The sequence below is a fragment of the Nyctereutes procyonoides genome, unplaced genomic scaffold (genome assembly GCF_905146905.1).
Source record: "Nyctereutes procyonoides isolate TBG_1078 unplaced genomic scaffold, NYPRO_anot_genome, whole genome shotgun sequence".
Classification (NCBI taxonomy): Eukaryota; Metazoa; Chordata; class Mammalia; order Carnivora; family Canidae; genus Nyctereutes; species Nyctereutes procyonoides.
Genome location: NW_026575034.1, coordinates 12717258 through 12733390, shown reverse-complemented (window position 1 = coordinate 12733390; position 16133 = coordinate 12717258). Strand labels below are relative to the sequence as shown.

Below are 16133 nucleotides of genomic sequence, written 5' to 3'. Positions count from 1 at the left end.
AAGTCACCTGTTGGAGGAGTGCCCCCTAACAGCCACTGGCTGCACTAGGACCCCTGCCTGCTGTACTTGGTCACATCTGGGAGTGGCTCAGGGAGGTATGGCCTCAATCAAGACAGGGGTAGAGCCAGGGGTGGGGAGCAGCTGGGGGCTCCCAGTCAACTCTGCCCCCTGCAGCAGGAGCTCTGGCTACCACAGGGCAGGGGGCTGTAGATGCTAAGGGGAGCCAGGAGGGAGAGCTGCTAATGAGGCTGGATAATCTCCTTGTCCTGAGACTTCCATCTTTGCTAGTCTAGATGAGGTCTTGCCATCTTTGAAGGAGATGGATCCATTGACTTTGAAAAACAGGAAGTCAGATTCAGGAGTTAAGGTCCAGTTAACTCCACCACGTATCACATGCATGACCTTGGTCAGATTTCTGCCTCTCTTTCCTGTGAAGTGAGGGTTGGACAAGACAGCTGAGAGCCCTTCCGGCCCTGACACACTGTGATGCTTAGGCCCTTGACGATTTCAGTGGGGCCTTTGATCTCATATTTTTTCCAAATTTATCTTTGTGAAAAGGATGATTACAACTTTTCATTGTCAGAGAGCTGATTCAGTGAGATAATCTGAGGTATAATTACGGTGTATGTGTGTATAGGCATTAGCAAGAAATTATTCTCAGACATAAATGGTCTGATGTTAGCAGGTGATTGCAAAAGACATTGGGTTGAATTGTTTAACGTCACGCTAATTTGCTTGAAGTGCAAACACTAATCAGGAACACTGAGTAATTATGATTTAGGTGCAGGACCCCAATATATGAAATCGGCATTTTCATGCGAGCATTAATTCACTTATATAACCGCTTATGGTATGATGGGGGAAGATTCTAAGAAGTATGTTCATTACAGAGATTTGCTATGACAAATTTTGGTTATTAATTTTACCTTTTGTTGAATCTCTTACAAGAGGCATTTATCAAATCTTAGGGAAATTTTTACATTTAATGTAGTTTGATTAAATACGCACTTAATCTTAGACTGCTTTATGTAGAAGATTAGCATATTGTGTGTGTGAAGAATTCTATGAGTTTGAATAAAAAAGAGAAGGGGAGAGCCATATGCCTTGAGCCTTAAACCCACTTCATTTGAATCATCTTACAGATGGGGAAACTGAGGCCTATGGTGTGTATCTCAGTTGCCCAAGATAACAGAATAATAACTGCGAACAATTTTATTTTGCTTCCATGTACCAAGTACCTTTAGAAATCCTTTATATACATATATTGGCTACCTTAAGAAATAGGTACAGCCACTGTAAGAAATAGACACTATTATTTCACCCTCATTTTACACATAAGAAAACTGAAGTATAGACGGGCTAAGTTACTTGCTCTGGGGCACATGGACAGAATGGCAGAGGCAGGATTTGCACCCAGGCTGTTTGGCTCCAGAGTCCCTGCTTTCAACTTCGGACACAATTCCTCATCAACATAATGTATTAAAAAAAAAAAAAAGGCAAGCTGGCACTAGAACTCAGATCTCCTCATTTTCTTTTAATATTTTTTTCTGTAACACTAGGTTTAATTAAAAAAACAAATCCATTTTTATATTTTAAAATAACATAGCAACTGAAACTGCATGAGTAGCTGCCCAGAGCACGAGCTCTGGAGGTGTTATTTTCTTGCATGAAGCCCCCCTAAGGCAGTTCTTCTGAATCACTATCTCCACATCTCCCAGAAGAAACTCAAGCAGCTAGAATTAATTAGCAGGTAGGAATCATTTATAATCAATGAATCATATGCTTCAAAGCAAATGGCTGATTATGAAGTAGTTTTCAAGATATGTGAAAAAGCTTTTTCCCAGAAATAAGCTAAACTAATCTTTATGTCTCATTTGTTGATGAATTTTCCATTTGCTTTTCTTCCTAGTTCTCCCTGGGTCCTATGTTCGGTCATTTCCAGCCTTCTCACCATGAGCCTTTGTTCCATCAGTTTGAGCAGTGCGACATTCCCCAGTTACTCACTCCCTGACAGGGTTCCCAGGGTTGCTGTTTTGGCCTGGCTATACACACAGTGCAAATGTTCCCCAAGCAGTAAGCTACTGTAGATTACTTCTCTTGACTCAACCCCTGAACCCATTACCCAGCTAGAGTTTGCCATTGGTGAAGGAACCAATTCTTTGGTCATAGCTGTAGCAACTCATTGGTTTTCAACTTGATGATTTATTTAACTGATGGTGTCTGTTCTCATCTGAAGCCAATAAACAATAGAGAAGTACTTATTGAGACCATCAGTATTGAGAGCCGATTTTCTGATCAGTTGGAAGAAGGCACATTTGTTGTCGTGTCCCTGGGGTTTGAAATTATCCTATATTTCTGAAATGTAGTTTAGACCTCATGCAGACTCATGTCTTTCCCAAAGCTAGAAGACCTCATCACCCCCATAGTGGGACTGTGGATGGGACAGATAATAGATTCTAGAAGTGTGGACCCACTGGTATTCCATTAAGGAAGATTAGTGGAGGACAGATGGAGTGAGTGACCATCAGACTTTGCTTTCTTTTCTTAGGCGCTGGTGAGAAAAATCAATGCCTCAGACAATATCTACACCACGGAATCCACCACAGGGAACCTGTTCAGCCTGACCCAAGAGGGGGCTCCCTTGTGCCGCATCATAGCCAAGGTGAGCTTCATGGTTTGCAGCCAAAGTGACATGCCTGGGGAGAGTGGGAGGAAGCTAGTCTGGTGGGAAAGCTGGCTCGGGAAGTCTGTCCCGGCTCTAGCATTTGTTTGCTCTGTGATCTTGGAAGAGTCACCTCCCCTCTTTAGGCCTTGATGTCTTCATCTTTAATAGTGGCCAGGCCTTCTGATTTCAGTTCCCATTTGAGAGAAAAGCTGGTGCCCCCAGAGTATAATTCCTTTCATGTGGTGTCTGTTAGAAATATCAAGCCTCCTTCCTCATCTGTATATATCTCACCACATCCACACAAAACACATCTCCCCAACTCAGGTTCTTGATGGATCCCCCAAAATGCTTGCAACCACTGCAATACTACATGAGGAGAAGATAAAATTGAGGACAGTGGTTTTCATCAATTACAATGGAAGATTTTCCTTAAAGATTTATTTACTTTAGAGAGAGAAAGTGCAATGGGGAGGCATAGAGGGAGAGAGAGAGAGAGAGAGTCCTGAGCATACTACCTACTGAGTGGGGAACCCAATGATGTAAGGCTCGACCCCATGACCCTGAGACTGTGACCAGAGCCAAAATCAAGAATCTGACACTTAACCCACTGAGCCACCCAGGCGCCCCACCGTGGAATTTTAAATTTGCTATCTTCATGGTTAATTTGCCCTTATACTTGGGGTCCAAATACTTAGGGCAATTACAGGCAATTGATAACCCTAGGCTCTCTCTAGGATCTTGTTTCGATTTTACTATTGTTTTGTTTTTCTAAACTTGAGAGATGACATTGCCATGGAGACAGAAGCAGTGATCTAATTGGAAGCAAAGTTGTGTCTTCCAGCAGACTTAAGATGGCAGTCACAGGAAGATGCTCCAACTCAGTGGTTCCCTGTCCTGACTTTGTGTCACTGTCCCTCACGGAGTTTTGTAAAACACAGATACTTTTGCCCCACCTAAATTTACTGAGGTCCTGGGGTAAGACCTGAGAATCTACATCTTGACAATTCCTACAGGTAATTCCGAGGCATGGCCACTCTCAGAATCACTCATCTAAGCCCTTCAAGAAATCTGGAAGAGGAGGGTAACTGCTTGTCAACTCTGCTTAGGGGAGAAGTAAATTGTATATAACAGCAATAGCTAACATTTGAGTGTTGCTGTCCAGCGTGCTTAATGCCTTACAGACATGATTTTCTTTAAATTATAAAACCATCCTAGGAAGTAGGTATTACATTGTTCTCATCTATAACTGAGGAAATGGTTTAAGGGACTTACTCAAGGTCACACAGCTGATAAAGAATGGAGTCAGAATTAGAACCCAAGTCTCTTTAATTCAGAGCTCATGATCCTAAAGCCCACAGTGGTGACTTCTGGTTCCATCCCGGCCCTTCAGATTCTTGGGCCAAAGAGTGACTCAGACATTCTCAACCCTGATGCATATTAGAATCACTAGGGAGCTTTAAATGTCACACAGCTAGTAAGTGGGTGAGCTGGAATTTGAAACAGCCTGCTTGGCAGCAAAGGCTATGCTCTTGCTCATTACTGTAGCTGCCTCTTAGCAGACCCTTCTCCTCTTTCTTCTTCTCCTCTTCTTCCTCCCTGTGCCCTTCTCTCCCCTTCTACAACCTACATTATTTGCTGCATCCCTTCTTTTCACAAGCCCTGTGCTCAGCTGTTCATTTATGGTCTCATCTGATCTTCCCAATGATCTTATGATGTGTTCCCATTTTTAAGATGAGGGAACAGAGGCTCAGAGAGAAGGTAAATCACTTGTCTGAGGGCATGTGCATTAAGCTCAGAGTTGAAATTTTAACCAGATCTATTGACTCCAGAACCTTAATCTCAATCTTCTTATGTCTCTGGCTCTTGGGAGAGAGTAGTTAGAAGGCTGAAGTGAAGAGAAGATTCAATGATGACTCCCATCTTTCCAGCCTGGAAGATGGTGAGACTCGTTCCTCCAGTGGAATCACTGTGTCTGGGTCTTCAGTCCTGAAGTGATGCAGGAGCTGGGAGTCCCTGGTGCACTCTATATAGCATCTATGCAGCATCCTCACTGTTGATGCTCATTAAGTGGACCCAACATTGTGACAAATGTGCCACAGCTACTCGCAGTGGCCTGCCTGACCCACCTCCTTGTGGTCTGTGTTTGGGCCCCTCATCCATCTGAGATGCCTCCGGAAGATGATTTGGGCAGCCTGTCTGAAGCCTGTCTCAAGAGAAGTCTCTTGAGTTCCTTTGAAAGCCAAGGAACAAAACCAGCCCTCCCTGTGATGGTAATGTTGAGCCCCATCCTTTCCTGAGTTCAGAGTAGAGCAAACTCCCGTGTGCTTTGTCAAAATTATCCCCTATCCTGTTCCACTATTACTCCCCCCACCAGTAGCCTGCACCCCACAAGTGGCCTCCTTAGCTTTATGACAGTTTATCCCAAGTCTCTCTGAATAATACATACCATTAGGCACTTTGGCTTTGAGCCCGTAGCTTTCTATAAAATTAAACAAGCTCTAGCCAACAGTGCAATTCTGCTAGCTCAGGCGATTCCCAGCTCTACTCTAAGATGAGTGCTGCTCTTGGGTCCTTGAGGGGGCTTCAGGGTGGTAGTCTACACAACAAATCCATCTCCCTTTCTCTGTGACCTCCTTCCTCCTCTGCCGTCCACACATTCCAACTCTTGGGATACCTTTTATGAGGGTTTGAGACACTCTTCTAACCAGGAAGCTTTCCACCAGCTGACCCTCACCTGGCTGTCCAGAACTGGGTGCCAGGCCCTTAAACATGCATTAACTCAGTTGTTCCCCCAACAGCTTGGTTGTGTCACTGCTGTGACCCCATTTTTAGTCAAAGTTGACCAGCAGCAAAGTCAGGATTTGAACCAGAATCCCCTCAGTCTGGGTTTAGGATTTCCTCCCTTTAGCTTCCCTAGTAGCTAAAAATGCAAAGCAAGCTATTTTTCACAGGCTTGGGAAACAATGTAATGAGAATCCAATGCAAATGGGCACAGAGGCTTAAATATAGTCATGCTGGGGTCAGTGCCTCCGGAGCCAAAGGAAGGCTGCCCTGTTGGTCCTGACTCTCAGTCTGGTGTTCTTTGGTACCATTTCCTTGCTGTCTGCTCCAGATATGAATACCTACCTACCTTCCTGTCTTTCTATCGTATTTATCCACATATCTGTGTATCTACCTACATATCTATTTATCTAGCATCTCTAGCATCGTACATATAAATAATATTTATACTGCATATGGCTAAAGATAAACATACACATGTAAAATGTATATACAGGGACACCTGGGTGACTCAGCGGTTGAGCGTCTGCCTTGGACCCAGGGCGTGATCCTGGGGTCCCGGGATCGAGTCCCGCATCGGGCTCCCTGCATGGAGCCTGCTTCTCCCTCTGCCTGTGTCTCTGCTTCTCTATGTCTCTGTGTCTCTCATGAACAGATGGATAAAATCTATTAAAAAAATAAGATATATACATACATCTGTAAACACATATATAAACATGCCTTCCTCTATAAGTACATCCATGTATATAAATATTTATACGTGGAGGGAGCTCATTCACAACCAGCAGGGCTGGCTGGGGAGACCTTAGGATTCCTGTTTCTTTTCTTCTCATTTCAAGGAGTAATTGGATTTTACTTCAGTGACTCTGAGCAAGGCCTTTAAGTGGAACCCTCGTCAGATGTCTCTGAGACCTTGAGAAAGTAGGAAGATGGGGATAAAGGATTGTGGAGCAAGGAGTCAGGGGGTGCCTTGTCACCCACTGGAGTATATCTTTATCAGAGTAGTGACGTACATTGAAAATCAGAGCACCTCTCTTTGACCCTTCCATGATCTCCTTTCGGATTATGGTAGGAGTTCCTGCTCTGTGCTCCCATAACCCTGTACCCCCTCATTTCATTCCTTTCTTCCCAGATTTCTTCCTGCTTTAAAAATGCTCTTCCATCCCATGACTCATTGGCTGTCAGACCGTGAGTTCAATATGGACAATCTTGCTCAGTGTACTTACCAGAGCGTCTGGCATCTGACACACCGTTAATAGTTCTTGGCGGGATGAAGCACTTTGCTGGCTGTATACAAGATGCCCTTTTGCCAACAAATGAACCCCAAAAGGAAGTGGGAAGATGAAAGTCAAGGATTGCTCTCAGCTGATCATAAAATGTCAGGAATTATGAAATCATCTTGGTTCCTGCCATGAAAAGCAGCACAACTCTCAGAAAGAGGAGGGCTGCTGTGCTGATTGTTGTGCGGTGCCGGGTGGGGAAGATTCAGGGGGGCCGTGCTGCTGCCTCTTCCAGTTGCTCGCTCATTATCTGCACCGGCAGTCACAGCTGTGTCCCCAGAACATGAAACAAAGCCTGGTGAGAAGTATACTGTGTGTTGAAGAGAGGTCCCAAAAATCTGACAGGGAATGGTATTTTGCTGCACTCACCTTCTTCTTCCTCCTGTAACTTTTTTTTTTTTTTTTTCAATTTGGGTAACAGGGTGCAACAGGTTTAGGTAGAGTCAGGAGTGGTGAGGTTAAAGGTGAGTGGCATCAGTCTTCACGTCTTCTCTACAGCCACTATTAGAAAACTAATAGATGAAGGATGGTTAGTCAGCTTTGTCGAGAGGATTCCCCTGGTGCCACGTGGAGCTCCCTCCACGTATAAATATTTAGATACGTGGAAGTACTTATATAGGAAGGTATGTTTATATATGTGTTTATATATGTATGTATATACATTTTATTTTATTTTATTAATAGATTTTATCCATCTGTTCATGAGAGACATAGAGAAGCAGGCACCCTTGCAGCCCTGGGGGAAGCCCTGGGGGAAGGGGAGAGGGAGGAAACAGGGCAAAGCTAGGGGGTGTCCAGCTTCTACGTCTCTGGACATCCATGGTGGCGTTGCCACCGGTTTGCTGGGCACCCCGGTGGGTCTGCTTTGTGATCTGTTGGATCTCCCACTTTGCTCTGAGAGCCAGCCAGCGTGGCTCCAGTGATTTTTATAGAATAAATATGACCAGTTGGGATGAGTGTCTCACCCTGGGGTTCTTCCCAGAAGTCCCACCAGACTGCTTGTGAACTCTCCACAAATTAAAGGTGTTTCTGTGACCAACTGTCACAAAAGAAGTACATGTGTCCACACTCAGCTAGGGTGATCATTCTTGAAGGGTTTTCTTTTTTTTTTTTCTTTTCTCTTACAAACTAGAGTAAAGAAGGGAAAACAAGGATGTGTAGATTTGAGTGAATTATTTCACCCATCTGGACTTGCATTTTTTTCCCTCACAAAATGGGAATAAACTCTCTTATTGATATGAATAAGACTCCTTTTTCTGTATGCGTGCCATGGTGGTTGGGAGCGTCTGAGGAGTAGTGGTGGTTGCCGGCAGAAGGAGAGCCAGCACTGGGCATCTAGACTTCACTTCCCCCATCTGCCTGAGACTTGCTTTTAGAATCTATTTCTGATGACTCCAGGCTTGTTCCACAGCAGGCTGCTTCGAGGAAGCTGCAAGCTCTGTGGGAGCAGTGTTGAGTGGTGTTGGGCCTGGCCCTCTCAAGTGTGTCGGCCCTAGCCCTGGTACCCCAGCCCCAGAAACATTTGGAAAGTCCCATCACCAGTTTGGATTATTACGAGTAACATCACTTGCGGAGGTAGCATTTCATTGCAGCATGCATTTGAGCATGGAAGTGTGTGTGTGTGTGTGTGTGTGTGTGTGTGTGTAGGGTATATAGGAACGTTAGGGGAGGCAACATTGTTTTTTTTCTACCATCTTCTTAGGTTCTCTGGCTGGTACCCTGTAAATTGGGCTGACAAAAGACAGATTAAGTAGAGAGAAAAGCAAACAAAAGTTTATTAGCATATGCATCACGATGACACAGGGAGCAGTCAGAGATGAGTGAGTCACAGGGTTGGTTAGAACTTGCACTTATGTAGCTTCTTAGCAAAAGAACAATACATTTTCAGAGAAGTAACGAAATAAAGAACTTTGAATCTCCAGGGGTGGCAGACCGTGGGAAGGCAAATCTATGGAAAACTAATAGTAGATGAAGGATGGTTAGTCAGCTTTGTCAAGAGGATTCCCCTGGTGCCACCTCCATGCTGGAAGGGTCTGAATTTGCCTCTGGTGATTAACTTTTCTCCTTCCTGGTAGAGAGGGGAAGGGGCCATCTCTGTAAATGTATGTCCTCCTTTTAGGCCAACAGGGGAGGGCAGAGATCTCTGGTATCTGCTTCTTCAGTTACCTTCAGCTCAAAACAATCCTTACGCCAAAGTGACATATTTTGGGGTGGTGTGTTCTGCTCCCCTCCAGATCTGCAAGCATACCAGCTGAGTGAGGGATGCCAGTTATTCTCCCATCAGCCCCAGGAACGTTGACCCAGGGAGGTCATGTGACATCTTCTTTTTCTTGGCAGGAGGGTGGGGTCGTGGCACTCTTCAAGGTCTGCCGGCAGGACAGTTTCCGGTGCTTGTACCCCCAGGCGCTGCGCACACTGGCCTCCATCTGCTGTGTGGAAGAGGGTGTCCACCAGCTGGAGAAGGTGAGAGAGCTGGCTGGGCAGGGTGCGAGGTCCCTGAGTTGGGGTGGGGGTGGGGGGTGGCATAGACCTGCTGGGCACGTGGGCCTCTTCCCTGAGAAGCACTTTTTCCCAGGCATCTCTCCACTAGGGCTGCTGGGATCTTGACTCTGAGAGTTGACGAAGAGGACAGGGACTGAGGAGGAGTCTGGCCAGGTAGGGCAGGGCTCAAAGGGGCACCCAGCACTTTCTGGGTGGAGTGGCCAACAGTCCAAGGGGCAGAATGCAGCAAGAGGCACGCAAGTAGAGTGTGGAGTAGTGCCAAAGGTCAGGGCTTTTGGTCCTTTACTCATGGCAGGACCCCAGTGGAAGGAGGGGGATCCTCCTCCCTGGGGGAACTGAGTGGGCAAGAGAAGGATGTGCATTGGCCTGGGCAGGCAGTGAGGCTCCAGCAGGACAGACGGATTGGGTAAGGGAAGCTGAAGCCTAAGTCCAAGTGTATGTTGGGTCAACATGGCATGGGGTGGGCAGGGCCAGAGGGAAGGTAGAGAGCTGGTCGGACCAGGTGCCTCAGCCCCAGGCCAACCTGGGGCCATGTGACTAATTCCAGCCACCACCACCCCCACTCTCCCCAGTTTGTAGAGATGAGCTTGCTAGTCTGAGGCCCAGACCTGAGTGGCTGCAGATGGGCCCTCAGGGACTGTAGCCTGGACGGTTGGGGAGACTGGGGCTGACACCTGGAGATTTCTCAACCAAGTTTCAAGGAAAGGTGTTGAACAGTTTCATGGAAGAGAGGTACAAGGCCAGGAATATCCTGGTAATGGTCGTGATTCTCTCAGGTTTGGGGGTGGATGCCTTGAGTCGGGTCTATATGGGGAATGGCACAAAAAAATGTTTCCCTCTTTCAGTACCTGTGTCCCACACTCTGGTCCTGGCTCCCAGAAAACCCACACCCTACCAGCTTCTTCACTTTGGTCTGGACTCCTAGTCAGATGGTTATGGCACTTTCTGCCTGCCTCTTCCAAATCTGCTCGGGTAACAGGACAAGGACCATGGGCTCAGAGGCCCTTTTAGCCGAGGATGGAGGATGGATGGGGATTCTGCTCATTTTACGGAAGGGAAGGATGTGAGTCCAAATGGGGAAGTGGTTTGTGTGAGGTCACAAGGCAGGATGGTGGAAAAGCCAGTGCCAGAGTATCTGGGCAGAGTGTCCCCTTCCCGCAGGATTGGAAACCTTCCTATGCGTGTGCTTACGCGGAGAGCAGAATGGAGGAGGAGGCTGCGGCGACAAAATAGATGGGCAGGCAGGCCAGGAACTAAATGCATGGGACATCTCCAGCTGTGTGCTGAATGGTCTCCTTCCATAAATTCTTCTTCCTGGGACAGTGGAAACATGGCCAGACTGGTTTTGTTTTGCATCTTCTTTCATGCTGGTTAGTGGGAAGAACAGGGAAAAAAAAAAAAAATAGAAGGGGCTGAACTCCCCAGTCCTCCAAAAGCAGTGGATTTCTTGGCTTCTGAGAATTCGCAGAGCAGTAGGAAATTTTTAATCCGGGGAAGAAAAACAGCAGAGCTTTTTTGTTTAGAGCCGAAAACCTGTGTAGCTGGGGAGTCTGGAGGCGATTTTTTCCTTCCACCTTCCTGCTGCCGCTGCAAAGCCAGAAGGCACGAGTGCACCTTTCCTGACCTCGCCTCCAACATACATCCCTTTTTAACTCACTAGAACCCTGTGAGGCGAGCGGAGCACTATTTACCTCTCCGTCTTAAAGACAAGGAAAGTGAGTCTCAGGCAGTTGCAGTGACTTGCCTCAAATCACAAAGTACATTCCAGAGTCAGAACTTGGACCCTGTCTGCCTGAGTCTGATGCCCAGTTTCCCTCCCCGCCTCCCTGGTGTTACAGATACCCTCAGAGTGCCTAAAAAGTCCCTGCAGCTACACCCAGGGCTGCCTTGCTGCTCCTGGCCAATGTGCTAGCCACCACCCCCCAGCCCCCACATAACACAGGAGAGGGTAGTCCTAACTGGGCACCCCCCCACTCCTCCAGGGCAGATCACTCTCCATACAGGAGCAGTCCTGAACACCCCTGTGCCAGGCCCTGAGCTGGGGGGAGACCAGCCTGGGAGAGAGCCGCCCGGTGGCCAGAATGGCAACAGCAGGGTTCAGCAGTTGTGTTGGCCTCCTGGCTCCCCGTGCATTCAAATTACACTTGATGCTTGCCCGAGTGAGTGTGCAAGCAACCCCGTTGCACAGAGGAAGAGACCAAAGGCCCGAGAGCCGACATGGCTCGTTGCCCAGAATCACACAGCATGTAATTCATTCATCGGCGACTGTTTATTGACCGCCCTTTGCCAGGCACTGTTTTAGATGCTGGGAGGTTAGCAGTGGACAAACCCATCAACCCCCCTTGTCCTCTTGGAGCTTCTATTCCAGTACAGGGGGTGGCGAGTCATGGCCTGTGGGTCACACTCAGCCTGCTGCCTGGTTCGGTAGGACCCTGGAGCTGAGATTCCCCCCCCCCATTTTTACATGGTTAAAAAAAATCAGAAGAAAAATAAGCATTTTGTGTTCTATGAAAATTAGGTGAAGTTCAAATTCAAGTTTTTGACTCATAAAGTTGTAGTGGAACTGGCATGCTCCTCCATTTAGGTATTGACTGTCTCCTTTTGTGCTACAGTAGCAGAGTTGAATAATTGTAAGAGACCTTACAGCCCACAAAGCCAAAAAGATTTACGATCTGGCCCTCGGCAGAAAATGTTTATTGACCCCTGCTCTAACAGGTAATAAGAACATTGTGACAATGACGGACGGGACGATAACTAACACGCATCGGATACTTGCTTCGGGCAAGCGCTTTGCTAAGCCCTTCCTTTCACAGTGTCATGTAATCGTTACTCTTCTGGTGCTGTGATTATCCTCCTTATTTATAGAAGGTTGGGAGATTCAGAGAAGTGAAGCAAACTTGCTCAAGAGCACACAGCGAATACGTGGTGCAGCGGTGTGCTCAGCCACAGCCAACCTGGGCTGTGAACCATTCCATGGACCCGGGACTCAAATCTGATATTGTGAGGCTGCCATCCATGTTCTTTTCCTCATATCATGCTGCTTCCAAGCTTGAGAGAAGTTCTATACCCAGGAGAGGCCAGGGTCTTTCCCACCCTGGCCAGCCCCCCTCCCCTAGGTCCTGCTCACACTTGCCCCACTATGTGATCTGGGCTGCTGAGTGCTGGCCTCTGAGGCTCCAATGGGGTTGGCCGTTGTTAGTGTTTAGAGTGGAGGGTGAAGAGGCCCAGAGATAGGCTGGAGAGTAGAGACCACAGCATGACAGGTGAGGTGAAGACAGGATGGGGAGCGTGGTGCCCAGGGACTCTTGCTAGCCACCCACTCAAAGGCCCAACTCATGCACTAGTCAGATAATGTCAAAGTCCCAGCCTTCTGCTGATGTACTGGCCTGGGCTCCTTGCTGAGGCCCACTTAATTAATTGGCAGTGAGAAATATGCTAGATTTGGTGAAATTCATCTTTGTCATGAGGCTCCCCACTTCCCTCCAACCCTGGAGATGTCCATTAAATCATGCACAGATCCCATTGTCAGAGGCATGGGTCTAGCCAGGGCACCAGACACCCTGCCGCATGATGCCTGGTGACGCCCGAGCTCTATTGGGCTTGGGGCATTCATGTGGTCCTAGATTCAGCCATGGATTCATTCATTCACTCCATGAGGTCACTTAGGCACCCAGGTCCTCATTCCTTCTGTCATCTGGTCATCCACTTGCTTGTTCATTCATTTGCTCAGTCCATCACCCACCAATCACGCCACTCATCTCTTCCCTCCTAGCACATCCGCTGAGAAGCCACCCAGCACAGTGGGGGAAGCCATGGCCTCTGATGGTCAGGCTCTCCTGGTTTGGAGCCCAGGCTTCTCCACGATGAGCTTGGGCACATTTCCCTGAGGACTTTGCTTGCCTTCCCAGAGGTTCAGTGTCCTCGGTTAAAGGGGCATGATGAAATCCACCTCCTAGGACTGTCAGAGGAGAATAGATGTGCAGTACCATGGTGCTGTACGCATGACACAGGGAGGCTATTGTGATTGGGGCTGGTACCAAGCGAATTGCCCAGGCTTTGAAAATCAGTGGCCTGGGGAAGACTACCATCTGGTAGACGGGGGGAGCGCTGGCCTGGCGAGAGGTGGGGCTAGCATGGTGGGGGATGCTGCTCGGTGCACAGTATGGAGAAGCTGGGTGGGGTTGGAGCACGAGACCTTATATCCTTTTTGTTTTACAGATGAGGAAACTGCTCAGAACTGTAGCTGGCTGGTTCTGAGGTGGGGACTGCAGAGAAATGGCTTCCTGGGAGCTAGCCCGGGGGGTTGGCTTGGGCCGGGGGCAGACTTGGACACTCCCTCTAGAGAGCTGGAGGGGTAAGATGTCAGAACACAGCAAAAGCCTCTCCAGAGGTGTCTGAAGGGTCTTTCAAGAATCTATCCTTTCTTTTCAGAGGCCTAGTTCAGTCTGGCCACAGCCTCCCCCGCATCGTGTTTCCTCCAAACCAGTGAGTTTCAGGAAATCCGTCCTATTTCCCTTGTGTCATTGGCAGACAATCGCCCCTCATTCCACATAGCCTGTGCTGGGCTCTGGAGAGGAGAGACAAGCAGCTATGCTCCCTGCCTCCCCGTGGGGGTGGCTAGAGAGAAGCCCAGGGGTTCAGACAGTGGAAAGGGCTGTCCCATGGCCATCAGAGGCCACAGGGTTGGTGGTATCACCTCTGCCTGGGGTGCTGGTGAGGCCAGCAATAAGGAGGCAGTGGAGCTGGGCTCACAGGGCCAAGGAGGGCCAGGCAGACCAAGGGCAAGTGGCCTCAGCAAAGGCAGGGGGACACCACAGCTGACCGGTTGGTGGTGGAGCTGTAGGTCTTCTGGGAGCTCTGTGTACAATGAACTGGGGGAGCCTGGAAGAAGAGACAGTGTTCTCTGGACCCCACCTTGGAGAAGACCAGAGGAAGAAAAGAAGGGTCCAGGAGGGAGTGAGGGCCCCAGAGACACACAGCCCCAATGAGAGCAGATGGCCCCCACTCGGTCTGGGTGGCTGGACAACCCAGCCTGCCTGGACTGGTCACGGCCGCCTTCCTGGAGGACCGGCAGGGAAGGTGGATGGACTGGCATCACTAAGGGGGCAGGGACTAGAGGGATTAGAGAGGCTGGCAGGGGGCTAGGGAGCAAGTCATCCCTCTCTGAACCTTGGTTTCTTCATAACAAGGAGATGACTCCTCCTTGGTGGAACCACCAGGATGAAGATGATGCAGTGCAGCCACGGGCAGGGCTCGCAATGTGGTGCTGCGGGCGGGGTGTGGGGGGAGCACTCGGCCTGTGTCTGCTCCCCCCCCCCCCCGGCCCATTCATCTCCACCCCATCAGGTTGACCTGGGCCAACCCTGCCTACCCCCAGAGAGGCAGAGTCCTGGGGATTTTACAACAGTGCTAGCAGAGTTCCAGACGTTCCGTGTGGTTACAGGGACGGTCAGGACACCGTTGGCTCAGGGGCTGGACAGGCCCAGGGTGCAGCTTGGGGCTGCAAGGGGCTGGGGGCTAGAGCGAGACTGGGGCTGTGGTCTGGGAGGGGGGTATCTGAGGATCTGAGGGGCAGGGACCTATGGGTCTGGGGCCATAAGGGGGGATGTGGGGCACTCAAAGCCCGATGCTGAGACAGCCTCAGACAGTGTCCAGCACAGTCCTAGTCCGTGCCTCTTCCAGCCTTGAGACCAGAGACAATCTTGCTTTCAGAAGAGCTTCCTTTTATTCCCCCCACCCCACCCCCGTTTCATTTTTTTTCAAATAAGGAGTTCACCCTGTGCTGGAGCCAAAGGGAGAGTTTAATGAAAATCGATGGAGAAATTAAAGATGGAGAGAAATTAAAGCTGAGCGGGAGGGAGGGAACGAGGGCTCAATTTCAAGTCCAAGAAGAAAACCATCAGTGGCGACGGATGGGAAAATTGCTGCCTCTCCACGCAGCTCCGCCACCGCTCCCCTGTCTCCTGGGCCAGCTTCTTGGGCTTGAGATGCCCTGACATTTGAAGGGCTAGGCTGGCGGCAGGGGGGCCTGGATCCAGCTATTTAAATCCCAGAGACCCTCAGCAGGAGGGAGCAGGGTGCAAGGGGGCCGTTGGGGGAGAGTCTGCTGTTCCCGCTGGCATTTCAGTGAGGACGTTCCCTCCACCGCTTGTTCCCTGCAGGGTTACAGATGGTCATAAATAGATCATATTCTTCACCCCGCCCCTCCCCACAAAAGCCAGTTTTTCTTTTCTCCTGCTCATTTGATTCTCGCAATCACATTGTAAGGAAGGCCGAGAGAGATGGTCGTGCCCATTTTACAGAGGGGAGAGGTGATGCAGGACGGTGGTGAGACAGTGGGGGAGGCCCGAGCCTGCATGAGAACCCCGATCTTTTGCTCCCAGCTATAGGTTCTGTTTGCAACAGCCTCCCCCCACCCCTCTCATTAGCTGGAAAGACTGTGGGGTGCAGACCCCAGGCCTCCAGGCGGCTCTGCCCCCGGGGGAGTTAGCTCTGGTATGTCAGTAAGGGCGGGTGGGGAGAGTGGGGCAAGAAATCTTTGCTGAATTTATCTTGCAGCCCCTTCTTTACCCAGGGAGAGAACGCCTGTGAGTGGAGATCCCCGACCCCACCGCCCCCCTCCACCCCTGCCGCCCCAGGCTCAGCCCACAGGGCTTAGCAGCTTTGCCCACCCCTTCAGCTGCCCTGGAGATGGGCTGGAACAGCACAAGGAGCCCCAGGGTGCCAGGTCAGCTGTCCCTGCTGTGACCACAGGCAGACAGGGGTGGGGACCCCCACAGGCGCTTTCCCGTCTCCGCTAGGGGGCTGTCTGGAGGGAGCGGGGTCCATTTGCTGCCCTGAGCTCCGAGGCTCCCAACCTTGTCCGTCTGCCTGGGGAGCCGGGGTCCGGGGACTGGACGGTGGCC

The 16133-nt window shown here is 49.5% G+C and overlaps 1 protein-coding gene across 1 annotated transcript in view; it reads left to right on the top strand.

Moving 5' to 3' along the window:
• INSC (INSC spindle orientation adaptor protein) overlaps window positions 1-16133 on the top strand; it is a 120756-nt gene that overhangs the window by 67252 nt on the left and 37371 nt on the right. The window contains exons 6-7 of the mRNA XM_055317549.1: window positions 2549-2662; window positions 9064-9189. Coding sequence (XP_055173524.1) covers window positions 2549-2662; window positions 9064-9189 — 240 coding nt within the window. The remainder of the gene's footprint in view (window positions 1-2548; window positions 2663-9063; window positions 9190-16133) is intronic.